This window comes from Drosophila bipectinata, chromosome 3L, assembly GCF_030179905.1.
Source record: "Drosophila bipectinata strain 14024-0381.07 chromosome 3L, DbipHiC1v2, whole genome shotgun sequence".
In the NCBI taxonomy this organism is placed as follows: domain Eukaryota; kingdom Metazoa; phylum Arthropoda; class Insecta; order Diptera; family Drosophilidae; genus Drosophila; species Drosophila bipectinata.
In genome coordinates, this window is record NC_091738.1 from 15,056,500 (window position 1) to 15,084,436 (window position 27,937).

The 27,937-nt window shown below is 44.2% G+C and overlaps 2 protein-coding genes across 4 annotated transcripts; one reads left to right on the top strand and one right to left on the bottom strand.

The window, feature by feature from the left end:
• The first annotated feature begins 137 nt into the window (after window positions 1–137).
• On the top strand, window positions 138–26,489 carry p130CAS (Serine_rich_CAS and FAT-like_CAS_C domain-containing protein p130CAS). Of its 3 annotated transcripts, none has more exons than XM_017253523.3 (4): window positions 138–573; window positions 18,620–18,763; window positions 20,075–20,338; window positions 24,048–26,489. In XM_017253523.3, the coding sequence occupies exons 1-4, from the start codon at window positions 292–294 to the stop codon at window positions 25,854–25,856; spliced, it is 2,499 nt and encodes an 832-aa protein (XP_017109012.2). In that variant the 5' UTR covers window positions 138–291; the 3' UTR covers window positions 25,857–26,489. The 3 variants fall into 3 exon arrangements, with proteins under 3 accessions (XP_017109012.2, XP_017109013.2, XP_043067904.1); XM_017253524.3 differs by lacking the exon at window positions 138–573 and adding an exon at window positions 9,774–10,440; XM_043211969.2 differs by lacking the exons at window positions 138–573; window positions 18,620–18,763; window positions 20,075–20,338 and adding an exon at window positions 23,679–23,844.
• On the bottom strand, window positions 26,475–27,787 carry LOC108133547 (formylglycine-generating enzyme). Its single transcript, XM_070279421.1, has one exon. It carries the CDS (start codon window positions 27,727–27,729, stop codon window positions 26,611–26,613), a length of 1,119 nt encoding a protein of 372 aa, XP_070135522.1. The 5' UTR covers window positions 27,730–27,787; the 3' UTR covers window positions 26,475–26,610.
• Window positions 27,788–27,937: the final 150 nt, after the last annotated feature.

The window sequence follows — 27,937 nt, forward strand, 5'->3', positions numbered from 1 at the left end:
ATGAGGGCCAGATAAATTTTGCACTTTAACCGGGGACTCCCCGGGCTGGAATCAAACTAAACGGCAAACCACCCTTTGAAGTGTGAAGGCGAAGGACGTCTGGCTCACTTTTGAAGGTTGCAAGTGCAAATCAGTAACAGTCGAGCCCGCTAGACGCACAAACGTGACCGCATTTGTATCCGATTCTTATTCCGCTGGACCCAATCCGATTGGCTAGTTTTCAGTGCGTTTTTTTGTGTCCCGCGCCAGACATGATATAAATTGCAACAGCATTTGCAACAAGGCCTAATAATGTCCGCCAGTGAGACCCAGCTGGTGGAGGCCACCCCAGAGGCGTCAGTGGAGTGCCAAAGTGAAAATCGGTTACCAGAAAACTCAATTAGCAGTGTGGCAAAGACACAGCCACCGGCTTTGCCACATCCAGTGGCGAAACCGCAAGTGCCTCTCTTGTTCAAACTACAGCAACAACAACAGCCGAAGCAGTACGTCATAAATTCAGTGGCCATGCACGTCAAGGCGACCACAGCCGGAGTCATCTCGGGCGGAACACTGCATCGGGTGAAAAGTGCGCAGGTACGAGGGGCTGGGAACATCCCTCTGGCTGGAAAAGTCAATGCCCAAAAAGCAACTCAGGTCGAGTGAATGTAATCCTAATTGGAAGGTTAACTAGACCGGCAAGAATGTAATTAAAAGTCAATATGGATAGGATTGGCTTTAAATGGGTTATGACTAGGAGAAGGGCTTTTTAAGGTTTTGAATAAAGTAAAAATATTGCTTGTTTATTTTTTCCCATTATCCCATCTTTTATTTTTTAATAATTATCCCTTTGGCTTGGCCAGATAGAAGGCATCATCTTAAAGTTTCTATCATCGGAGGGCAGTCCTTCCCTGCCAAAGCCTCCTTGAAATGGAGGTGGACATTGGTGGCAGATGCCAAGTGGCAAAACAAGCGTCACAGAACAATGTACGCAACCGAGATACATACAGATTGCAGATACGCAGGGTGGTGTACTAGTAACTACGGCGTCGCTGTCATTTTTTTATACCGGCTAACCGGGGGAAGCCGGCGTGTGACTCCATGGCTCAATGGATGCTGCCTGGCCAGGAAGGCCGCATGCGTGCAGAGAGAACATCGTGATATGGCCATGTTATGTAAACAAAGTCGAGAGGAGCTGCTACGGTATCGTGGAACGGTGGGCCGATGAAGCTATCGAGGAAGCGAGGATGTGGCTGTGGGCTGCGAGTCGTGACGAAAACGAAAAAATTCGGACAAGCGGCAACTGGCTGCGACTGCTGACTGCCTGATAGCCGTGGAGAACGAGGGGCGGTCGGTGGCTGGTGGCTAGTGGCTTCTGTGCGGGTCAAGTCATACATCATAACTATTTGACGCAAAACCAATTTGCTTGGAGTTCGGGACCACAGTTGGTGGTCCGCTTATGCCAAGGATGCTATCTGAAGTGGATGAAGTAGCAGGCGCTCTTCAGACTGTATTAATGTATTGGTCACTCCAGGAGCAGGCCCTCTATAAAGATGCAAAACGCGCCATTCCTGTCAAGCGTTAAAGTCATGTCTCTCCCTCACGACACAATGCCTCGTACATCGCACATCCCCCGGCTTAAGATGCAGGGGTGGATGCCCATTTTTTGTTGGCTTTCGATTAAGTTTTTTTTAGTTCCCCGCCTCTTCCCAGACCCTTTTTGATTTCAACTCGAATTCTCAATGTCAATGTGAGCCGTACTTGTCCGCAATTGAACCTTGCTTGGGGTTGTTTCGTCATCCAAGTGCTTCCTTCGCCACCACTCCAAGGCTTCCATCTCAGAGTTGTACCTTGTCAGCACTGTGCTGAATTTATCTGAGAGCGGGCCACCAACTCTCAACTCTCTGTTGACCTTCTTGGCGCGTCCTTTCATCTCGCTTGTTTTTGTTTTGCTCCGCAACATCTCCAGGGGTTAATCAACCTTTCCTATTCTTCAGGACCTAAGAGTTGGGGAGCCGGTGTTGGGGGCTAGCTACCAATTCAAATTGCAGCGCTTTGGCGCCAATCCATTCAAGTTATGAGTTCTGATGGCGCCTATGACATTGGCTATGAAATTCCATTTTTCGTGATGGGATCCCTTGAAAATGTGATTTTCCTCTATATGGCCCACGGCGATGGCTATATCTTCCCCAATCCTGATTTTCAAACGGAGTACCTTAAACGCTTTGTGGATCGATTCTCCACCATTCTGCATTAAAATCCTGAGACAAAATATTTTTTCGATATTTTGTCTATTTTTCGTGATGGGATTCCTTGAAAATGAGATTTTCCCCTATATCCTCCACAGCGAAGGCTATATCTTCCCAAATTCCCATCCTATTCTCAAGCGGAGTACCTTAAGCGATTTCCAGATCGATTTCCCACCATTCTGCATTAAAATCCTGAGACAAAATATTGGTTAGATTTTTTGTCCATTTTTCCGGATGGGGTTTTCCCCTATAAGTAAAATTACATTAAAAGCCAGTACCAGAGGAGAATAAACAACGAAGAAAGTTGAAAAAAACTAGTCAGAGAAAAATGAATAATTTATTTGTACGTGTTGGAAGCTCTTATTCTTTTCTGTGTTTACCTGCGGCGGTTTTTATTCTTCCAGTTTTATTTTTTGTCAGTTCTTTGTCAAACAAAACGTTCATGCAACGTGGGGGCAGCTGAAATATCTTCGGGATACAACCAAAAATAACAAAAGTATCGACAGGCACTTAGGAATTTCAGTTAGCCGTTAACTGAAAATACGCAGCAGGGAATACCATAGTACACTCTTCAGGAAATCCAGGGAATTTCCATGGTTTGCCCTGGGAGCTTGGGAATCGATGGTGTCAGAGATCATTTAGCTCAGCTGCCACATGGTAGTGTTTCCCTCTAGCTAATCAGCGCTGTCAGCCACCTAGATTTAAGATACGTCTGCTGCCACAAACAGACTCTGCAATTTTAGTGCATGTGAAAAATATCCGTATCTCTGTGTCTTCAAAAAAAAATATATGTCACGCATTCTCGTCGCACATTTTTTTTTTCCCACTTCTTTAAACAGAATTAATTTATGCAGTTTGGGGCCCCAGATTTTCCAGTGCAGATTAAAGCGTTGCGGCATTTAATAAATTGCTCTTAAATTGTAGAAAAACGGAGCAGAGGAACGCCGCGGCCAAAGATTTATGACACAGACGCTGCATCCGTGATGTGGGAAAGAAAATTTGTATCTTGAGAGAAAGATACACCTCAAATGCGTATCCTAAAGGCTTTGAGCTTTTTTTTCTATATCACATCAAAAGACTATATCGTATAAATTTTAACTTTGATATCCTCACTGAGGAAAATATGAATAAGTAATATCTGTTGGATGATCTTAATCCCCAGATATTGTTAAGCTTCGACAGTAGAGTACCTTGAATGCTGCCCTCATAGGTCCAACAACTAACATTTTATTTCTGACCTATTAAACCAAATATGTCAGATGGAGTCGTTTATGATCTCAAGATCTGTTGGGATGTTCAACGGAATCTTTTTGGGTGTTGGGGTCGCCCACGTTTTGGTCACAGTGTTGGATCTTTTCGAGTCTTTTTCTGCTTGAAATCTAAATTTATTTTGGTCTACACACGTTGACCTTATAAATCAGATCAGAAAGAAAAAACATATTCGATCCATAAACTTTTGAAAAACTAAACATAAATTTTTGATTTACGCAAAGCTAAAGAAGAAAGCTAGAGGAAAAAGATTTATCTGACTAATTTCAACAGCCATCAAGTAATTTGGATCATTAACAAATTGGAAGATACAAGCGCCTATATGGTGGAGTAATCTGAACATATATGCATTTTGGAAAAAGCCTTTGAAAAACATTTTTATGGACCAATTACAATTTTGAATGAGCTGTAGCATTAAGAGGGAATTGACATGGCCCCAATGTTATCGGGAGGGTTGTAAAATGATTCATATTTTATGGCTCTCAAGATCTGAAGTGTGTCAGATATATTTGAATAGGCGTACTGAATCTTAAACGAAGAGTGCCCCCAAGATAAATTTCGTGTTTATGCTCCTTAATAACTTAAGCCTTATTTCTTTTAAAAAACGTGTTAACTCCCTACTTTCTTTGAATTCTTTCGCAATCCCCATTTAAGCTTTATCAAAACAACTAAGAATTTTTCGAATTCCTAAGAAAGATCTCTGCAAATTTGTCTAGGCGATCTAGATATTTGCTCAAGTGGATCTGCTCCATACAGAAACGCAAGCTTCGGTTGAGACGTTGACATTCGCGAATATCTAGTGTTGATTTAACCCACAACGAATCTAATCTTATCGCCATGAGCTTTCCGACGCAATTCCATAAAAGTATTCTGTGCTCCCTTCCTCTGCTCCGCCGAATCGCAAATATCCAGCCAAATAAATGTCAACATGTTGGAGCACAAGTGATAAGATAAGCTCGCCAAGGTGTTCCGAGCACTGGCTTTGTTTTTGGTTATTTTTTCTGCGAAATTATTCACATTTAATTGTGCAACCGTCTATATATAGACCCCGAACTTCCCCGATGTAGTGTTATAAATAAACTTTTGTTTATCGAACCGCCAGATAGTGCAGAATTATACTATAATTATATAATAATTATAATTATATATAAAAATATTTGGTATAATTTATATTTATACCAAATATTATACTATAGTCCCTTCAGAAGCAATCCATCAAAGTTTGGGCCACTAATGGGTGATGATGGCAATACCATGTGATGATGGCCTGATGTTTGATTTATTTATAAGCTGGCTAATGATGCTGCCCCGTTAGAGGAAATGCAGGCTGACAACATTTCTGTTTCATCTGCTGACACCCTGGCAGGTTATAATGCAGATTGTTGGGAAATATGTCCATAAATCATTGAAAGTCCAGAATCGGATGTATTGGCAAAGATTTGGAAAGATTTACAAAACCCCTTAATCTAAGGTACGGTCTTTTCTTGCCCCTTCGCACCCTATGTACATATATCAGTACTTCCGACCTCGAGTTTGACGTCAATGCCGTGGCATTATTTTCCCTATTCAATGAATTTCAAAACAACCGATTGATACTATTCTGGCTTTTGGAGCGAAACTCCAAGGGAATTTCCAATGCAAATTATTGTCGCAGGTCAATGTTTTTTTTTTAAATTTTAGGTATAATTCCTCAATAAAACCGACCGAGTCATAGATTAAAAATGCCGTCTGCTTTTGACTAAAGAAAAGAAAAATATATAGTCCCATTTATTACAATGGGTTCTATTAGGCCTAAAGGATAGAAAAAATATCCTGTTTCACATTGTATGACTTGCCTGAGAAAATCTGGTAAGCGAAACTAATGAAGGGATGGAGTATTATTGGAATATCTCTGCTTTGTTTTCTTGACCATTGCCTAGACCAACCGAAGTAGTCTGCTGCCTAAGCATTCCGGGAAACACTTGACTAGATATGTAGATGCCAGTGTTTTGCCAAGTGATCAGAATTAGGCTAGCGGTTAGGGCCCTCACAGCGGAAAGTGCGAAAAGTACAAAGGCGCAGCATAAGGCGGCAATGTGTGCGCTTCATTCACCAGAGACCCGGCCCGGTCATCAATGAATGGTTGTGTGGCGACGGAAGATGACTTTAACTGCGCCTGCGCGACTCAGGCTTCGGGATTTGATTACAGGCCGTGGTCGGTTCTTGCGGTAATTGGTGCTACTCCTCTGGAATCAGAGCGAAACGTCGACGCGGCAGGAGGTCCCGGTGCTCTTTCCCTTGCCCTCCATCTTCAAGAAGTAAAATATTCCACGGCTTCTGTTTCTCACTTCCAAAAGCAAGACGTCTTCATTATTTTTTTCAGCCATATCGGGTGACGCCGTTTAACGTTCGTCTGCTGCAATCGAAAGTTGATTTTCATGTCGTGGCATTCTTTGGAGAGTGTTGCAAGCCCTGCCGTTGTAAACACAAGTTTTTGATCTCCGGCACTTCAAGTGACAACCGCAATAAAGGCTGTGAGATCTTCCAGCAAGCACTTCCCCCATATCTTTCACATTGTTATTGGAGTGTAGTGGGGATGTTATGGATCCAGCCCCATGCCAAGAACAAGATTAACCTGGAAGCGTTTCTTGGTAATCTGGAAGACCTCTTCTGTAAGACATGGACTCAGCCTTCAACTCCTTTGCGGCGCCCAGGACTGTCGATAAAGAGCTGCCCCATAACTTATGTTGCCATATGAGCTCCTTGCAGCTGGACCCCTAAGCAAGCATTCTTTGTTTTATGTGTTGCATCTCAATTTTCAGCAAGCTGCAATGAATGGTTGCACGATCTGGTTCTGGCTTCGCATGTGGGTGCAACCGCAACTGCATCCATCTCATGAATTATGCAAACAACTTGTTCCGTTTCGGGCTAGCAAAACAAACAAATTGTTTGTTATTACTGCTGGGTGGCATAGCGGTCGCCTCAAATGGGATCTGGGCCCTGATTCGGAGTTTTCCCGACACCGGATCGTCGATTAGGACGCCGCATCTCGCGGCAAATTGTCAAACGCGCCGCCATCTGCCAGCAATTTGCTTAGCCTAGCTGGCCTCCATTGCTTTTATTTGCATTCCTCCGGCCTGCACTCAATGTGTGAAATTGCCGGCAGTTTCAGTCCAGTCTGGAATCTCTAGAGGACGGGGAACACAGAGTCTACACCATGATAAATGGAGCCCAAAGTTTTTTGAAGTTTTCCAGAAAATATGGTTATAGATTGTAGTACAGGTCACAGCATACCCTGCGTATGATCTTCGCGATGAAGTCGTTTTTGAAGTTAATGGTTTCACTGAATCCACAAATATTAACCCATTTTCTTTTGTGTTTTTGGCTGAGTAAACATTATTTAAAAAAACTAAAAATCAAGGCAACAAATCCTCCTGAATACTTGTCTGGCTGGTTCTACTCCTCAGTGCCTCATTTATCAGCAGACTCTGCTCTAAGCCCCAAAAACTGGGAATGATTGGGGTGTGTGATCGAGATGCAATCTGTTTTTCGTAAAGACCATCCTGTTTTCGATCTGCAGTTTTCCTCTAAAATGGTTACGCTGATACTCATCGATGCCCCTATTGTTGTGTTGTAAGACTGCTGCCATAAGGAGTGCCAAAGTCCCCAGATAATTGATGAATTTATGACCCAACACGAGTGCCTCCTTCTCACCCTATCACCACTACTGATTGCTTATCACGAGCCGGGTCTTGCTTTTAATTGACCGGCGCATGTCGTAGGGGGGCTGATGTGACCCCTTGGCCGATGGTGGGTTAATGCTGGGCGGCCGGGAAATTCCTGGAACAAAGCCAGCGCATTTGTCGGGCCGCCTTACTTCGACGTGCTCCATTTCGACCAAATCTCTTTTGTTTCCGCTGCCCGGTACTCGATTTCTGATTTCCCCCCCGATTTCCTATTCCGAGTGCAGCAGCATTCGATTCGATTCCAAACCCGCAGCTTCTGCATTGTTTTCCGAAAGTGGCACGTTCTGGCCATTTATGGAGCACGCATGGCCAGCATTCGAACTGGAGCTGATTGTTGTGGCCAGCTTCCAAAGGAGCTAATAGAGATGTTTCAGCGAGACACTGTGGTCACTGCTACTTTGCCCTCTCGATATTTGTATTGGTTCATTGGCTTCAGTCAGCAATTAATGGATCTGCCGGATAGTGTAACAAGTCAATTATTTCCTCGCCAGACACCCTTACTGGACACAGATGTGAGCCCTGGGGAGGGTTATGCAATAGGGTGACTTTGATCAAACCATTTCCCAATCATTGTCTCTTGATGGTCAAACAAATTGCTCAAATTTCAGCGCAAATAAATATTTCCAGAGGCTCACATCTTTGCTGGCAAAAGCGTCATGTTATGGGAAACTGTCCAGGTGTCATTATTTCAGCAATATTTCGCCCATAGCAACCCCTCATCAAAACAGAATAGAAAACAATATCATATATATCAGATAAAAGTAATGACGCCTACAATTCTGGCCTTTAACGTAAACAAGGGCGCTGGAGAATCCCAATGCGTGGTCTGATTTACATACTTTGTTTGGTTGGCTTTGGAAATGGCAAATGGAAACATGTTACTAGTGGCTCTGAATGGAACTCGGCTCCGATAAGGGGAATATGGTTCAGTTAGATGCCACCGACGTATTTCATTTGCATATTTATGAGGGCTTTCATCCAAAACAGTATCATCAAAGGTGGGTGCATCAACAGGTTTGTTTTCAATACGAAGCGTCTCTTGTAAAACATTCTAGAGGTCTTGCTATATTGATTTAAATACCTTTTTAAAGACCACACATTTGTGGGTCCTCACGAGCGAATCTGTTGTCCTGTACCGACTGTCCCCTAATAGGCATTTCTCCTCCTGCTGTTTTTGTTTGTTCGCATTTTTTCTATCCCTAAGCAAAACAACAAAGGGACTGAGAATTTCCGAGTAATTCCCTGGAATGCGGGTGGTTCGAACTCAACTCGTTTCATACCGAATTATTTGTTTTTATTCAAAAACCGGTTGGAAGAAAGATGAGTGCCAGTCATGCCAACCATAAAGAGCATTAGACGGGGAGGAGCGGAACACTGTCGCTTAGGATAATGACTGGAAATCAGAAGTATCACATCCATTATTTGTTTTAAACTAAAAGTCGAGTCGTAAAATTAACAAAATCATTTTAGACAAGAAATCGATATATGTAGCTGTTGGTTCAAAGTGTTTGAAGTGAAATGGAATGAAAACGAATTAAATTAAATCAAATCACCGAAGGAAAGGCACAATAAAACTCAACGAGTGTCTGAGATTTAATATTAAACAGATTATATGTCTTTGGCGGCGGGTCAGGCCGGTTCGACTCTCCAATTTTCCCGTCGCCCCGACTCGGACTTGACGTGAGTGAAGTGGGCGCGGAACTTGGCTTAAAGTCATGTCAGATGTCACATCCAATTCTTCAAGACAACTGCAGCTGCACTATACTGTGAATATATTTCTGAATCAGAATCGGACTCACGGGTCGGCAGAAAGAGATTGGGACTTCCCGCTTTTAATGGGACAGTTGTGTGACCTTCATTTCATACGTGGTTGAGGTTGAAGAGTTGAACTGGCGATGTCTGTTTTGAACTCCTTTTCGGGTGTAGAACTTTTCACGCCCTCGTAGCACTCGAAGGTGTTTGGACAGCTGCCATGGGACAGCTACTGAGCTCGATTGTCTTCTCCTCCACCTCCTTTAAAGGCTAACGTGAGCACGGTCGGGCCCAACATCTTCTGGCTAATTGAGCTTTCGGGGGTAAACACATTCCACTGGGCGAGGAACGTCTGCACTTGATCCGTATCGAATACAATCGAATTGGGTTGTCTCGCATATCTAAGTGTTTGTCATAGCCAAATACTGGAGTAGAGATAGGATGGGGCAGTCGAAGTCAATATGAGCATCGAAGAAACATTATATGGAGAGTTATATGAGATATACATACATTCATAGGTACGGGTATTGTTATAAAGGTGGGAACTGAATTGAACTTTATAACTTTAAAACCTCCCATTCCTTTTGCTTTTTTTAATATTTGAATATAAACATCATCAGAATTATTCTCCAAGTGTATCAACTCAGCAAGTTACGATATGCGAGAAGACCCGAACAGCATTCAGACCCGAAGAGTCGGCCCAGTCCATCTATGGGACCCTTGCCTCTTGCTTAGAGCACGAGGGTGAGTTACCATATTCAACCAGACTCGGAGTTCGTGGTCGCTCTGGGGCCCGAATACATTTCAGAGCAACGGATACGAGCTCACTCAACGTCGACGCCTGCTACGGTGCGGATCGTTCGCGACGGAGCGCTTCGAGATACGAGATACGAGATACTTTTCGTGGCAAACAACAAACCGAAACACTAGTAGAGGAAAGATACGGCAAAACGGCGACTTGCTGGGCTAGTGCTTTGACAGCGTCTTTTGTTTTCGGGTTTCCATTCGGCTTTTTGACTGCCCGCGGCTAAACTTGAAATTAAGCTGATTCGGCGAATCTGAGATACAAGATACAAATGCAGATCCCAATGCGAATGCGAATGCGAAGTTGAATGCTCACCGCTGAGCTGCAGATAAAAACATAGTGAAGTGAGATACAAGTGGCGAAACACACACATCGCTCAGACCCACATCGAGACATTTTATTTATATTGTCCTGGATTAAATATATCTAAACATCTCGATCCGGGTTCTCAGCATGCTGGGCTAGCTAATCTGAAACAGCAATCGGTGAAATCTGGAATCAGTGTTGGAATCCTACAATAAATAGTCATTCAAGAAATCCCTTCAAACCCAACATGCTAGACAGTTCATCCATTTCGATGTCAGCTTCGTGCTGCAGCTCGAATGCCACAAACACGGACCTGGACTATGATGTGCCCGTTTCGCGGCGCATCCACATCAAAACGGTTAGTAGAAACGAAACTGCAAATGCAGATTGAGTCATCCGTTGCCAGGATCTGGCACACAGCTATCAGATCGACCAAGTGCAACGGATGTCCTCTCCTGACTCTCCGACTCTGACTCTGGCAGCTGTCAGGGGGATAACTGAAAAAGTTTCCGCAATTTTTCTATTGACATTCGTTATCACCTCGCAGCAACACCGCTTTCTGTGCCAGTTTACGGCACAGGTGAGATATCGCAAAGTCGTGATAACTCAGCTTAAAGCTTCTAAGTGTTATTTGCAAAAAAACATGACCTCACCGCGTTAAACCGCCACTGCCGGCCAGCAACTCCCTCAAGATATTTCTTTTGCCAGCGTTAAGTGAACTGAAGCCCTGATTAGATAGGAATTAACAGCGTCGCGACTAGAGACTGCAAATAGATTCAGAATAAAGTGCAGTAAGCTCTATTAGATGCAGATAATGGAGATATTAAAATACCTTTTATGACAAGAAACTTTGACAATGTAACTCTGTGTAACTCTAGGGATTAAGCCAAAGCTATAATAGAGGGGTATTACTATACATTACTTCGAGTAATGGTTGGTATATTACATTATTTAAAAGCCAAGTGCCTATGACCGTAAATTGAAAGATATACCCAGAGATATCCACTCAATCAACTTCAGCAGCTGTCTCCAAACAGAAGATATTGACGCCACAAGCCACATTAATTCTAATCAATTTTCCAGAGCTATAAGGCTGGTATAGTCACTTGAGGCACTCCATAACGAAGTGTCGAAGCGAGAGAATGCGTTTTCCGTCTAGACGAGAACGGTGGGGCGCCCTCTTAATCAGAATGCGGTGCAGATGTCCCTTAGGGAGTCTGCACGAGGGCTGTTTCGGCGCAGGATAACAGGCCGAGGAGAGATAACCCCGAGAAAGACCTCCCAAGGCACAATCTCGTAATTAATAATAAGGGCTTTGCTACTTGGGTTTATACTTGGTTTTTTTGGTATTTTATCGGCCACAAAACTGTGTGGCGTGACGCTCAATCGAAACTGATTAGATTTCCCGTGGAATAGTTTTTGGCTCTTGCTTATCGGGTACTTTCCCAGCCCAGCTCGATAAAGAAATTTCGATTCGATTTTAGCTACCTTCGTGGTCTTCATGGCTGCCAGACTAACTGATTTCTGAGGGGGGCACTCGCGGGGGCTGATCCTCCTCTGAGACCCAATTAGTCTCCCCCTGATTGCAGCCTTCAGTCAAGCGCACGTCCTGGGGATTCCGGGGATGGGCCTGGCGGGGACTAATTGATTGCCATCAGTCACCGGCATGCTAATAGACCCTTTTGCTATTTTAGGCTTCATGTGTGTGGCAGGCAAAGTTGCGTGACAACTGATTTTATAGAAACTGCAATCGAGAATTTGTTGAAACTGTATAATTCTGAGCCAGTTTCCAGTCACGTACGCATCTCTAGAGAAGGTTTCTGCAGTTGAGACCAGACGGCTGAAGACCGAGAAAGAAGGAAACCCATCTTCGAATGTTTTCCGCTGTTTGCATTTCGAAATCTAAGCTGAGAACCGAAAGAACCGGCTCTTGAGGAAGACGACGCAACGCCTCTGGGGCTTAAAGGCAAACGACCCAGACCCGGGCGTCAATTACTTTTCGCATTTGTGCGCATTTGGAGCACATTTATTTAAATCTCACCTGTGTCCCAGGCCAGGCCATCCCCAAGAAGACCAACCAGAGATACTCTTGCACTTTGCAGCTTGTACTGGCCCCGGGGTAACCCTTCAATTGCGGGATACTTTGTGTCAGCGATTGAGGCTGTTAGGCCTCGGAACCGGTGTCCTCCTGCAGGAGAAGATGAGGGCCTGTCTGGGACACAACTCTTGTAATTAGACGTTGTTGTTTATTTAATTTCAAGCTTAGTAACGACAACAGCCCCAGAATGTTAAGTGTACTGGGGAGTGCGAGTGCATTTGCATATTTGCATTAACATCTCTCCGCCGGTGCCGAGTGGCCACTTGATGGCTTGTCTGGCCAAGGCACACAGTAACATTTTCCGTCCAAAGTCTGTCAGCTCGTAAGCCAGCTAATTTATTTCAGCGCTCAGCTTGTGCAAACATTTTTGAATTCAAATTTGTTCAACAGGTTGCCGGCTAGCTGTTGCAGTTGCTGTATCTGTCTGACTATTGGCACTTGCAGATTGATGAATGGGGCAAGGTTAAGGCTGCGAGGTGCGGAAAGCAGCGAAATTCTGGCTGATTGGATATAGTTTAAGGAATGTGTGTGAGGCTTAGACATAAAACTAAGAAAGATTAGTAAGAGGAGCTCTTTCTTTGAAGTGAAATCAATTTAGAGTTCCACATAGAGCTCAAGAAAACTTTCGCTTTTTAGTGGTATTGTACTCTTAATGGCATTTTATCTGGGTACATTCGACACCTCAGCTGTGGTGCGTGCAGGTCGCTTTACTGGGGATTATGTGCTCGTTATCTAATGGCTATGTACTGCCGCGCAGGAAAAAAACAAAAGACATGTCACTCAAACGAGTTATAGGCCAACTGCCAAGTAGCGATAAAGTGTAACTTATGGATGCGAAACTTGCAGTTTAAACAGGTGTCACTCACAGGCATTTGTTTCGGTTTTTTGCACTCTGTTTATCCATACTAACACCGTTTCGGTGATACGGTAGTACCAGGTACCTTGGTCAATACAGGGCTATAGAGAGAAAACCTTTCCAAGGTTTTGTCAACAGAGCCGAAATGTGACTTTTGTAAATTGCATGTATGAATTGTCACGTTCCGCCGGAAGAAAACATAAATAATAGCCCTCATCAGGGGAAGTCCTTCAGATTCTCAGAACCCTGTGGGATGTGGCATGAAGGATGGGGTGTTATCCACTGAGACTGTTGGCCATAAACTAACTAGCCGTAGGTCGACTGAGGTAGTCACTGTGCACTCTTGTTTATTATGCCATCAACACCGGAAATAAGCCTTTCGGCGATTACAGAAACTCAAGATAAGAACGGAAAAACTATGTATAACCGGGAGGCACTCATCGTTTTCGATGACTCCGAACACTTACCGCACTTTGTGGCTTTAATCACTTAATGGCCCATTTACACCGAAGCGGAGATGGGCTACCGTAGTTGCCTGGCGGCCAAAGATGACTTACAGAAACTGCAGTAGCGCCATAAATTATTAAACCAATTCTCGCTTGCCATACTACTGTTGTTTATTGGGGATCTTCCACGCTATGGCTGGGGCATTGGCGTAAGGAAACCTTCTTATTTTCATCCCAAAACTTGTGTAACTTATCACTGCCTCTTGTCTGAAATCCATCATGACGTTTTTCCAAGGGTTTGCGTGGGCCTATACTGAATATGGAGGCTTAGAGAATCGACCCAAACTGTAATCCATCAAAAGTCGTCCAACAAAAAGTAAAAAGACTCTTTCCAAATCCGACATAAAGTTCAAGGCGAAGCATACATTTCACGGGGGCTCTTCATCTCCTCTCAAAGGCGTCCCCAAAACTGGTTAGAAGCTAAGAAATGTTACCTTTTTCTTACCGATAACCTTAACTTGGTAATTCCCCAGCCATGAGTCACATCCGGGGTATTCCTCATACCTAAACTCAAAGTCAATGTTGGCTTAATGATTTCGACTGAATGGGAAGAGGCTTTTCAGAGTGTAGTAAGTTTTGAGAAATGCTGAAGGGGCTGCCCCAAATGAATATATATTGAATAAATATAAATGTATCTTAAATGAATAGATCGTTTCCATTTAAATATAATTGTTTAAAGTTTCTCATTTTAAACATATACTTAATTTCATGGTTTTACTCAAAAAGTTCTTTGATCCCAGCCATTATTTTAGTTATTTACAAATTATATACTGTCTTTCTAGTTGATTTATTGTTTATATTGAATGCTTGGCTTTCCTTGAGTTACCAAATGATTGATCTTTTGCTTGGGTTTTGGGTTTAAAAGGTTTATGAGATTGTTTTAGTTGTCTAAGGTTCCAGGACGTACATATGTATAAGTAGTCTATAGTCTACAGAGTACATATGTATGTACATATTTTAAAAATTTTTTAGTTACGCTTCAAAATATATTTTTAAAGCTGTCGTACCCCCTGATTCGTGAACAATCATTTCCTTCTCTCTCCGCGGGGGAAGTCGTTTTGCAACGTTATTGCGAAATATTTCACTTGAAGTTGTTGCCAAGGTCGACATTATATTTTTGTATGAATTCCGTTTTATTTTTTCTTTAATTTTTCAAGTCAACAATTGGCAGTTCATTTTCAGTTAATTTCCTTTGTTATTTCAATAACGGCTTACTTTTTGGTAAAAAGATGACCAAGTTAATGAATCGGCCGTTTTGTTTGCTTCCACGTTGCCATATGAGTCACATTTTGCTATATTTCGGGTGTAATAGTATTGTAATATTGTACTATTATTTGGATTTGCATTCAGAGCTATAACTGCTCAACTATATCTTTCAATAACGAATCACTCAACCGATTAATTCAATTAGCGTGGGAAGTGTGTGTCCCCACAACCGTCTACACTTACATGGAATGTGAACTGCAATTGACCTGTGCCTCCACAGCCTCTATCCTCCTCTTAAAGGTGGAGACTCAATTGCACTTTCATTGACTCGATCACAGCCCATTGGACCCATCTGGAGCTCTGCTACTGACCTGGTGTGACATCTGGCGGAGGAGCTAGATCCAGCCCGTCGTGCACTTGTCACTGCAGTTTACCGTCAATGGCAATCTCATTGGGCCTTCGTCTCCTCCTCCGGGCTCCGGATCTCGGTTTTCAGAGAACGTGTTTCTCCAGCCAAGTTGGCCCGGTTTCAGATTGGTTGACATGCCGCGTTTAATGCTAGCTTTGCTTTTATTTTTATATATATTTTGGGCAAAAGTTGTTGACGAAATCTGGCCAAGTTGCCTTGCTGACAAATGTTTATTTAGTTCTTTTAAAAGCCAGTCCAACGCGGTTATGACAAAACCCTCAAGGTATCCTTTAATCAATCTGAACTTAAGAGTCCAAAGTCTTTACTAACTATGATGCCATTCGGTGGAAGACATTGTTAGGTGGCCAAGTTAGACCAAATCGGTATCTTCGTGACCCAGCCCATCTATTTCCTTGAACATTTTGAGGTTGCCCTTGCTATTTTTTCTTTTTCAATTTCATCAAGTTTTTGTTAATTAAAATCGACAAAAACATTATCTGTCACGCGACAAAGCGCTTTAACTTTATTCTATTGTCACTTTATCGGCTTCCTGAAGGCGAAGGTTATCATTTTCTGTCGCAAAAGCTTCTATTAAAACTAGTTTGCGTAGAAACAGACAGACGGACAGACGGACAGACGGACAGACGGACATGCTCATATCAACTCAGGAGGTGATCCTGATCAAGAATATATATACTTTATAGGGTCGGAGATGTCTCCTTCACTGCGTTGCACACTTTTGGACAAAATTATAATACCCTCTGCAAGGGTATAAAAATGACAAAAAAAATACCAAAAAAAATACCAAAAAATATCAAAAAAATACCGAAAAATTCAAAAAAAAAAATACCAAAAAAAAACAAAATTTACCAAAAAAAAATAATAAAATTTACAAAATAAAAACAAACAAGAAAGGAAAGCTAACTTCGGGCGGAGCCGAAGTTTATATACCCTTGCAGCTAAAACCGGATATATATCGCAAACATCGGATATAGTTGGCCGATCCTTATGAAATTTGGTAGGATGGATCAAAATATAATCTGTACCAAGTTCCAGCTTTCTATCTTCAAAAACACAAAAGTTGGGTGATTTCCGATCGTTCAGTTATATGGCAGCTATAGGATATAGTCGGCCGATCCTAATGAAATTTGGTAGGTTGGATCAACTAACCAAAAATAGAGTCTGTACTAAATTCCAGCTTTCTATCTTCAAAAACACGAAAGTTGGGTCATTTCCGATCGTTGAGTTATATGGCAGCTATAGGATATAGTCGGCCGATCCTTATGATATTTGGCATGTCGTATTATTTTGCCAAAAATAGCTCTCATGTCAAATTTGAACTCTCTAACTCTAAAAACACCAAAGTTATACCATTTCCGATCAATCAGTTATATGGCAGCTATAGGATATAGTCGGCCGATCCCGGCCGTTCCGACTTATATACTGCGTGCAAAGGAAAGAAGGGTGTGTGCAAAGTTTCAAGACGATAGCTTTAAAACTGAGAGACTAGTTTGCGTAGAAACAGACAGACGGACAGACGGACAGACGGACAGACGGACAGACGGACAGACGGACATGCTCATATCAACTCAGGAGGTGCTCCTGATCAAGAATATATATACTTTATAGGGTCGGAGATGTCTCCTTCACTGCGTTGCACACTTTTGGACAAAATTATAATACCCTCTGCAAGGGTATAAAAATATATATGCAGGAATTTATTGGCAGTGCTCTAGTGGGTTTGCTCAACGGAAAGAAACATAAAGTCATCTTGTCGCAGAAATCTCTCGACCAGTAACCAAAAATTATATTTTTTGTTGATTTTTCAATGCTCATTAAGCTGTTTGTTGGCGGCGTCTTCGCTCGTTTTAATCTTGCAGCGTTGTTTATTTATGGCCACTTGAAAATGAGAAAAAAAAGTATTTCTTGGAGTTTGAGTAATTGAAAGGCTTCAAGTTGCTCCAGCAATATACATACACATCAGAGAGGCAAAGTTTGTTTTGCAAAAAAAAACAGCTTACTTTCCGTGGAGGGGATTAAGCCGAACCACTGATCATACTTCATATCTTTCACTTCTCGGGTCGGTCTGCGGCAAAGCCCAGAGGCAACCTTTTTTTTGGTAATTTATGAAGCCGCCATATGAAGCCGCCAATGTGGTTTAAAAGAGAAATAATTCTTGGATCTAGGAAAAACTTCTGCAGGGAAATCTGTTAGGAGGAATGCACTAAGCCAACCAATTAAAGTTGTTCGAACAAACAAGCAAACAATTGTAAAAAAAAAGTGGCCCCAACGTTTTGGTTTCCCGCAAGTCACTAAACAAGAAATGTATTTTGTTTACCACCAGACGGAACTTCAATCCCCAATTCTGATCTTCAAATATTTGAACCCCCAATTAGCGTAGTGTGAAAAAAGTCATTCCAAAAGAGAGTCTCTGGAGAAGAAAGCCGAGCTCTACTCCGAGTGGAGTTTTGTTTGGACCTTTGGACCACTTTGGTTTTGGTTTTGTTTGGCCAACACATCCGTTGACGGTGTTTGAGTGGCACATGAACTTCAAGTGCGCTCATTTTTTTCCCCTTTTTGACATTTGAACGCTGGCATCGCGCTTTCCAAATTGAAAAGTAGAATAGTCGTCGCCGGCTAAACGGGTTTCCAAGTCCAAATTACACACTATTGTACAACTACTACAGTGCCAGACATACTACTATACTGAGGCATACGGCGAGTTGAAAGTTCAGCTGCGATTGAACGCTCGATATTGTAATCGCTTGCCAGTCTTTTCTCTCTTTAATGCTTTTTTAAAGTTTTTTTTTGTTTTTTGTTTTTGAGCCTCTGAATGGGGAGTGGAACGGGTTGAAAAGGTGAATGTGGCAGGGGGAAGGAGCAGTCACGGTCTTTGTTTCTGTTTTTTTTTTCGGGCAGTTTGGCTGCGCGGTGGCGAAATTAAAAGCAAACTTAACCCGCAAAACACAAGATTATAGATATATGTACACACATACTCCGAGGTAGTTGGGCATTCATTGAGCAAAAGAAACTTTGGCTTGCCACACGAGTTAGAGTCTCGCATTCAACTGAATTTCCAATTTGCCCGTTACGATGCACTGAAAGAAGAATCTGCTGGAGAATGCCAGCGGTCGTGTTACAAGATTCTTCAAATTGCCGGCAGGATGAGAGGCGAACATCTCCGATTTCAATCTGCCGGGTCTTTTCGAGTTATTTAATCCCTCTGCCCTTTAAGCAATCCCGTTTCAGTTTTTTTTGGCCTGCTCTCTAACAGGAAACCTACCCAAGTTGACCTGAAATTCCATCTAACCTATTGAAGTGAGAGCGGCATGAGCCAAAAAAAACTCAAACCCATAAAAAAAAGAGCTTTAAAAATTATACCCCCTAACTTTATACGAACATACCATTCTCGTTCCTTAACCTTTTTATAATTTTATTCAATCCTCTTTGATTTATTTGCAGAAACTTTATGCCAAGGCCATTTACGATAATTATGCCGACACACCGGACGAACTGCCCTTCAAGAAGGGCGACATCCTCACGGTCATCGAACAGGACACGGAGGGCATTCAGGGATGGTGGCTCTGCTCCCTCCGCAACCGACAGGTGAGTTGGGTCTTCGGCTTCGGGTCCCTCAAAAGATCATTCGTCATCCTGGTTAGAATATCTCTGAGTTTGGAAACTGGTTTGTCTTTTCGCCCCAAGAATCCCAAAGAGGAAACTCCTACCATTTAATTTCAGTTTTTGTTTCTTCCCTTTAATGAGTGTTTTGTTTTCGTTCTTTATTTATTCCCTCATTGTGTCTGGGTTCTGTCTGAATTCCTTATGAGGTGATCGAAGTATTTGCATAACTTTTTCCATTTCTTACCTTCGAGAGTTATAAACCTGGAGTCTCCAATTTCTATTGAATCCAAATTACACTTTAATCACCTGAACTCTCACCTACTCGCCTCTAAACTTTCAAATCTAATACCCATTTATCAATCCAAGCCCTTCTGCACTGTCCCAGACTCTGGCCTCGATCCACAATTTGGCTAATGATCTCAGCGCCCCAGGCAGCCTTGGACTGCCCCTCCGCCTATCTGCCCCACAATGTTGCAAATACAATGCCAGACTGGGGAGCTTTTCAAGCTAACTTTTCGCATTTAAAATTTCTGCACGTCGCTTGGCGTCAATTTTTAATTAAAAACTCAATTGGCCCCGAAAACAAAATCAACCGCGGTGCTGATGGTGCTGATGGTGTCAAAACATATATCAAAATGGAAATCAAACGATCTCAGCCGATACTCTGAGACATACGTTGCGGAGATACACATTGTACGTACCCAGGGTATGTGTCGCCAATTACCGCTAATTAAAAAGTAGCTGAAACTTTTTAATGGAAACAATTAACCCAAAATCGGCCAGACTGCCGACAATGTGTGGCATAAAAAAGCAAAAACACATATAATTTTAGGTGAAACATATGTTGCCAACATTCTCCAAGACATTAATGTGGTAGCATTGGGAGCAATGTGTGGAAAAACTCGAAAATCACATTCAAACGTGTCAGTTGCACAAAAATGATCTGCGGAATAAATAAACTGAAACGGCACGTAATATGTCTCGTCAATTAAAGAAAACATAAAGCAGTAAAATATTGCAATATATTTCCCCAACAACATGATACAGTATAGTTTTTTTCAGTTATTAATAATTCATACAGCATTGAGTTTATTAAAAGCCAATCGAAATCAATTGAGATCAATGAGCCAAGCAGCCATTTATAGAAGGATAGGAGTTTAGATACTTTTTTAAGAGACTTGCCTTGTGGATTACATAACTTTAAAAACCAACAAATCATTTGGTTTTCGTCCTAATTGAGTTCACCTTCCTATTTCATAAATAATGATTTCTATTTTTTCTCTCCTCTTCCAGGGCCTGTGTCCGGGCAATCGGTTACGCATCTTGAACTCTTACGACTCCGGCTGCTTCTCGCCATCGCCAGCCAGCTCACCGATTCCGTCGCTCGCCGCCAGCACAGCCACGCTGAATAGTTCTGTCTGCTCGGCGGATATCTACGAGAACGGGTCTATTAGTGGAGCCTCCTCGGCGAGAGGAGCCATCACTGGACTGGGAACAGAGTCCTCCGCATCCCAGGGACGGGGTTCGAGGAAATCTTGGCACGTCTCGCCCCACAAGGTAGGTTACGGACTCGAATTTTTCATTTTCCGCTCTGTCTGAAAACGTCCCGGAGTTTGGGAATCTGGCCTGGAACTTAATTGATTTCATTTCTGGGGAAGTTTCACATCCCATTGCCGATGTGGCCGAGGAAAGTGAAAGAAAGCAATTTCTCGACTCCTCCGGCACGGTCTATCGTTCCATCATTGAGCTCTGAGGGGTCTATCGCTCATCCGTCCGCGGAGGAGACCCGATCCCCGCCAGCTTTCCTCTGCAAATCGCACGTCAACTGCGTGTCGTAATTGTGCAATTAATAAGAGTTGCGGTGCCGATCCTCATGACTTCATGGCATTTCTCTGGTGGCTCCACCGCAGCTGTCCAACGGGTTTGCCCCTATGGCATATACTCCTTGCCTGGTCGCAGCTTCTGGCCACTCATAATTGGCCAATTTGTCAGCTGGACGTGCGTTTTATTTGCATTTCTCTCACTTTGATTCGATTCGATTTGAAAATTTAGGAAACGAACAATTTTCCATCATGGGGATCGCGTGTTCGTCCAGAGTCTCTTCAACGAGGAGATTTAAAGACTTTATGGGGGGAGTTGTTAGAAGGGGCAGCAGTAAAGGGCCTAAACCGGTCAAATGAAGGCTTGAAGCTCTTAAACCTCTGCAGTCCCAGACTGTGTCCGGCCCACAATTGTTGATAAACTGACGACGATCCAACGATGGCTCGGTCCGATGCACCCATGGATCGGTGGACTTTCGCTTTTTCCCCAATAACTTGCAGACTGATTGGCTAGCTTACAGACTAACTGACTTACTGACTGACTCGCAGGCAAATCAAATAAAATGAAACCCAAATTACAGAGTCGTAAACATTTCCTCGAATTATCGGCAGCTATCAATCTTAACGGGAGGCAAGTGAAACCATAAATTCAAATTCCGACTTGGAGTTAAGGCGGCAGGCTCTACCAACTGAGAGTCGCGGATTTGAACGCCCATGCCTTTGGGAGCGTCGAAGATTTGGAGAAACCTGCCTACTAAAGAGCAGCTATGTGATAAGCACTGCCTTTGTTCGCCTTCAGTTTTATTGACTCGGGAAAGTCTCTCCTCGCACCGCTGTCACTTGAAGGCGTCACTGACTTCTGGCATGCATGCATGGTGCGGGAATGGGATAGACTCCAACCATGCACTTGACCCATCGGCTGGTGGCGCTCTTAAGTGGAAGCGTCAATCCAGCGTCTGGTGGAGTGCAGAAGCGTCGAGTATTGTTGACCCATTTTAGGTATAGGGATCCATTCCAAAGTCCTACATGCACCTAGCATACATATTGGTAACCTGCCACATTCCATCGTCTGATTGAGAACGGAAGTTGGAATATTATGCAATTTTTGGGCCGCTGCTGCTTAAGATATACATTGGAAATTCCAGCATCCCACATGGGCACATATCTTTATGGTCAGCCATCAGAAAACTGGCCTCCACCGTTAGGCGGCAGCCCCTGCCCACAGTGGCCAACTCCGTCTGCGACTCCGATCCGAACTTTGTCTCCATCTACGTCACGCACAAACCAAAGCAAGGCGAATCGAGAGCCGAGTCAGGTGGCCAAATACAACCGGCCCGCTCGAAGGCGGCTTATGGAGAGGTCCAAAGAGACGACTTTGTGTTTGAGCAAAACATGTCATTTTTATTTTACTGCCCAAAAATGGTTAAAAATGCAGTTAAAGTCGCCGCAATAACTCTTTTTTTTTTGTATTTCGGATTCTACGGAGATTTGTGCGTTTCCAAGACTATGGTCAGATTGTATTTATGGCCAGGAATCCAGACAACCAGGCATCCATCCACGGGGTACCATCAATGCGGATTCGTCCCAAATGTGAAGAAAATCTCGCCGCTGGACAACCAGACCAGATCATAAGGTCGTCGATCAACCAGGGAACTGAAAGATTAGGCTTGAGAAATAAAGGACATTTCTTTCTCAGATATGTTGCCAGAGAGATGCCTTCGGGGGAAGTTCGTTCCACGATAATTAACATTTTCCATACAAACGTGGATCTTTCATTTCGATCCGTACGTGAGAAAATGTGAAGATTTGTCAACAATAAACTTCTGGAAACCTGCGTGGCGAAACACTGCTCATGGTTCTTTATTTAATCGATTCTCGGCGAGGGCATGTGCGAAGAAAGAAGCATTAAAATGCATCGTACGCGCCGCAAAACTCTCAAGATATTATCTTGTCTTGTTACTACTGTTTCAGAGATTTGGCTTTCTTGTTTTTAAAATTCAAAGCAAAAACATGAAACAGGCCTGAGAGCTCTCTAGTAAGATCTTTACACACCCCAGCACTGAAATTATTTATGACTTACCGAGAATCCGAACGGCCGGCTATCAAACTGCAATTAAAAATTTTGAAAATGTACGAAATGCTTCAAGTGAACGGAATACCAGAAAGAAAGGCAAATGTTCCAGGGGGTAACCGGAATTTAATGGTCTCGGGCCAGCCCACGAATGCCCCAATTGTGTCACAAATTTTGCAAAATCTTAAATCATATGCCGCGGGCAGTTGGGCATTTGGCCAGGCCAAGGCAAAGTCACGCGAAATTGACAATAAAGTGACCCGCCATGGACCGCCTGGAAACCAAGCCTTCAGAGACAATAGGACGACTCCCCCTGGTCCTATTACAACCGATTCAACTGCTCTGGACTCCGAATCCTCCACAATTAGACAGTCCTTTGTCGGCCGGATGCCTAGGCTTCAGCTGTCTCGTTTAGAGTTTAACAGAACCTTTTGTTGTCTCGTGTTACGCGTCAATTGGCACTTCAATAACCCCAGTAAGGGTATCTAAACAGGACATAAGAGTACGCTAGGGATACCCCCTTGCCTAGGTTCCACCACCGGTGGTCACCTCAGGTAGAAGTTTCCATGGTGACCCCGGTTTATTTTCATCCGGAACAAATAAGGAGCGATCTCTAAAGCGGGAGGAATCGATTCATTTCGAGAGGCGTGTCTCTTTGCGGTACGTGCTCGGAAAATTTGTGAATTTGCCATGTGCTGCAGTGGAAAATTATATATTTAATCATTCTGTGCCACCATATGGCCTTGAATTCATAGGGTAGTTTCTCGCTGACAGCTGAATATGGCTTTAAAAAATAGCAATATTTAATTACCAGAAAACAAAAATATTTAAAAAACATTGTGGCAGTTATCTTTTTATGGTTTATGATAGAGGTCCTGATAGAGGTCCTTTACCTTGACACTGAACCGGCTCAGCCTACGACTGCACTCCATCGTAGTATTTTAGGGAATTTTTCTGCGCAAGCGCCAAAAATGTCCCAATATGTTCCCCATTTTCCACATCTCTGTCGGGTTACCATTTGCAGTCGAGTTTTCTCCTTGGACAGCTACGTTTGTGGCACTTTTTTGACGCCTTTTACACGGTTTTTGATACTTGTGCATTTTTTGCCATAGTTACCAAAAAGGACACAGGATGTGATAACCAGCAGAGCGTAGAGCAAAGGCCTAAACAAGGTGAATAGTGGCCCAGCCACACCCAGATCTGAATATTCCTAAGCCACAGATTTATTCAAGGCAGATCCAAGCCAGGGAAAATCGATATGTTCTGACGGCGGAGTGGGTGTTGCCGTAGTAGTAGTAATAGTAGCATACCAGTTGTAAAATCTATATCCCCAAGAGAGTTTGATTTAAGAACGAATTTCTTGTTTTTTCTTCAGGTAATCACACCGCAGCGATACGGAGATGTTTACGAGTACAACTGCCCACAAGGAACTGGGGGATTAGGACCAAGTGCAGGATCACGCTCGCCCCATCAACAGATCTACAGCAACCAAAGAATTTACCAGAACCTTTCCATCATGGCCTCCAATCCGAATGGCAGCGAGTTCGAAACCTACGACATCCCCAAGCCTGCCACCCCAGTCACCCTCACCCATCCGCGGACTCCCACCTCCGGATCCTGCAGCTCCAGCCTCGGTACCCGATTCGAGTCCCTCAAGAGCGTCACCGCCTCCATCGAGGAGGAGTCGTACGATGTACCCCGGCCCTTGTCGCATCAGCAGCAGCCGCTCTCCCACATGACACCCAGCAGCTCCTCCTCATCGTTGCTGACCAGCGATAGCCTCTCGTTAAGCTTCTCCAATTCCAATCGCTCGTCACTAGCTAATATGCCAGACTACGATATCCCACGTCGGAATCCTATGCCCGTGCGGCGCCCAGCCTACGATGTTTCTTTGCCGCCGCTTCAGGAACAGGAGCAGCGAATGGGAGTTCCAGCCAGCATCCCCGCCTCAATCGTTGCCAAAAGCCCCAAGGAGCTGCCTCTGGAACTGAGCTCTGCCCTCGAGACATTAGCAAGACTGCAGGCTCAGACAACCGCGGCTATTACCCGTCTGCTCAGCTTTGTGGTGCCCAACTGGCGCAACCGAGCTAACCTGGAGCCGGCTGTCATGGAGCTGAAGTTGGCGGCCCTGCGACTGCGAACTGCTCTGCATGATCTGGCTGAGTTCGGAGAGGGAGCCCTGGGGAACGCGACGCGATCCGAGGACCGCGGATTGGCTCTAAAGCTTCGGCCTCTGGTGCGAGCTCTTCGGGACGCCAATAAGTTGATTCATGACTCCTCGGAAGCTTTGGACGCACAAGGCGGTTGGTCCGTGGATCTGCTGGCGCGCAGTGATGAAAAGCATGGCTGTCGTCCACCGGATGCCTTGGACCAGTTGATGGCCTGCGCCCAAACACTCACCGAAGACGTCCGCTCAACCACCAGTTTCATTCAGGGAAATGCTTCTCTGCTCTTCAAGCGCCAACTGCCAGCAGAGCACAACGGAGGCACTCCCAACCCTGCGGAGGGCGGTCAGTGCAGCGCCGAGTGGCTGGAGGACTATGACTACGTCTCTTTCGAGTCGAAGGACGCAGCAGCTCGTAAAAACCAAGCTCTGCGCGAGGCCATTCCTGCTAGTCTCAAGACGCAGTTCGACACGGTAATACGCTCAGCGGAAAGCGCGGCCATGGGAGTCGGCTCAGGTGCCAGTTCTGGATCAGGGGCCAACCCTCTCTCAGCTGAGCTGGCCACGACGCCGTGCAAGTCTCCCGAGATGACCGACAAGGACAAGAAGCTGGTACGCTACTACGCCCAGCAGATCTCCACGCACATGGGCAACTTGATGCAGGCGATCGACTCTTTCCTGGAAACCGTGGAGAAGAATCAGCCCCCAAAGTTCTTCATTGCCTATGGAAAATTCGTTGTTGTGAGTGCCCACAACCTGGTGACCATCGGTGATAACGTGCACCGCAATATTTCGAAGGAGGCGTTGCGCGACAAGATTCTGCGATGCACCAATGGACTGTCGGAGGCTCTGAAGACGTGTGTCTCCAAATCAAAGCGGGCTGCCGCCCACTTTCCGAGCGGTAGTGCTGTCCAGGAGATGGTGGATTCCGTGCTGCAGATTAACAGCCTGGCTCGCGAGCTGAAAACCGTAATGCTTCAGGCGGTGCACCTATCGGCTGTGGTGGGAGTGGGCGCCTGAAAGCCTTATGGGGCCCATCCCATCGGGAACAGTATTAGCAGCAGGAATCTTGCTGTCCAACGATCGTAGATGAGTCTTCCCGCCCCACATCGCCATGTTCCTTACACTTCGTCTCCGCTTATATCTGAAGCCGGCATATCTCCAGCAGACAGCGTTGAAGTCGCTTATAATTTGCATGTGATATTTTAAGCAAAGCATCTGAGAATGGAGAGCACCAGTCCGCGATCGTCCGCTCTGTGCCAGACGATCAGGGATTCTGGATGCTCCGCCCATCAGAGACAGTCGCCTCGTCTAAGTTTCGATTTTGTACATAGTATACCAGTAGTCCTTAGCGTTTGTAAATTCACATTTCCTTTCCATCCTCCGCCATGCAGTTACGTATTTCCACATTGTAGCCGCCGCACAGCTGCGCCCACGCATTAGCCAGAATCTGGAAGATTTAGAATCCGACAGCTTGCATAGCACCTACAGATAGTCAAAGATGTGCGAAAATTCATACATATACACACTACCCATTAACAATAAGCGAACTGTAACATTATATACATAAATATTTGAAAATATCAAGCGAAAACTTTACAAAGGGATTAAAAATAAGATAATAATAAAGATAATAAATTAATCTTAGAAACTCGACATTCGTTTCACGGGTCGGGTTCCAAGTACCAAGTATAAAGTACTCTTTATTGGTTTCTTATTACTTTTTAAAAGTAGGTATTTTTTAACAAATATCTATATAATAAAAGAATATGGATCACGCATCCTTGGCGCATCGAAAACCCAGGTTACCAGCGGAACTATCTTCTGTGTTTTGAGACCGGGCTGCGCAACGGTAGCGGTAGCAATAGCTTTTGTGACACAGGTACGAGCCGCCCTTCTTAACTCGGTTGGGGGTTTCACTCATGTCGTTGGCATCCCAAAGATCTGCTGTCCATTCCCAAACGTTGCCCACCATGTTATACAAATCGAAGGTATTTTGCCGGAATGTGTCTACAGGGGAAGTAAACTCGAACCCGTCCTCTGCCAAGTTGCCTTCGGGAAAGTCACCCTGCCATATGTTGAGCCAGTGCTCCTCTCGAGGCATTAGCTTATTACCCCAAGGAAAGAGCTTGCGCTCCTTTCCGCCCCGGCAGGCCACCTCCCACTCCGCCTCAGTGGGCAACCTCTTTCCCATCCATTTGCAGTAGGCTACGGCATCACGCCACGTAACGTGGACCACTGGGTGATTCTCAAGTCCTCCAAGGCTGCTGTCCTTACCGTTCGGATGGCGCCAGCTTACACCAGAAACTTTGTACCACCAGGGAGCACTGGCCACGCGAAGGTGCTCCATTGCTTTCTGCTCATCGGTACTAAGCAGTGTCTTGAACAGGAAGCTGTCACCAAATCCCTCTGCCTCCGTAGTGTAATTTGTGTCTTTCACAAAAATGGAAAACGCGTCATTAGTAACTTCATATTTGTCCAAATAGAAGTCATTGATCTTCTCTTGACGCTCAGGTCCCTCCCTGTCCCCGTGGAAATGTGGCTCGTTTGTGCCCACATTATAAGTTCCTCCAGGAATTAACGACATTGCGTGGATTACCGGCTCCAATTCCTGATGTTCCAGTTCGCCAAATTTGCATCGGAATTCCTCCGCATCCTTTAGAAGCTGCTTCTTCCCTTTCTGGATTTCTGGCTCCAACTCCTGCTCCAGCTCTCCATAGTAGTCTCGGTAGTGGCTGCTTGCACTGCGGGATTTTTGCTGGCAAACTTTCTGTAGCAACTGCTCCTTATCTTCCTTAGGCTCTCTGTTCAGCTTCGAACATCCACAATCTTCAGCAGCCCCATGGCTTTGTGTAAAAATCAGCCATACAATTCCATACGCAATTATTTTCATTTTATGTTTTATTTACTTTGCGGTAATATATCGAAACATTTCGGATGTCGTATCGATAGTGTTGCATTGTATCGATAACATAAAACAGTGACTGCCAAAACAAGAAGAAGAAGAGAGTGTTTTATTTAAAAATTGGTTAGTTTCTATTTTTTAAATTTTCATTTACTTTCGACTTTAAATATTTCTCGACCGATTCGAAAACAGAACA

What these genes read in the sequence shown, in the direction of transcription:
- p130CAS (XM_017253523.3), top strand. Translation starts at nt 292, where the DNA reads ATGTCCGCCAGTGAGACCCAGCTGGTGGAGGCCACCCCAGAGGCGTCA. An exon ending in ATCGGGTGAAAAGTGCGCAG is followed by an intron (nt 574 to 18,619) that starts GTACGAGGGGCT and finishes ATTTATTTGCAG; the next exon opens with AAACTTTATGCCAAGGCCAT. An exon ending in GCTCCCTCCGCAACCGACAG is followed by an intron (nt 18,764 to 20,074) that starts GTGAGTTGGGTC and finishes CTCCTCTTCCAG; the next exon opens with GGCCTGTGTCCGGGCAATCG.
- LOC108133547 (XM_070279421.1), bottom strand. Translation starts at nt 27,729, where the DNA reads ATGAAAATAATTGCGTATGGAATTGTATGGCTGATTTTTACACAAAGC.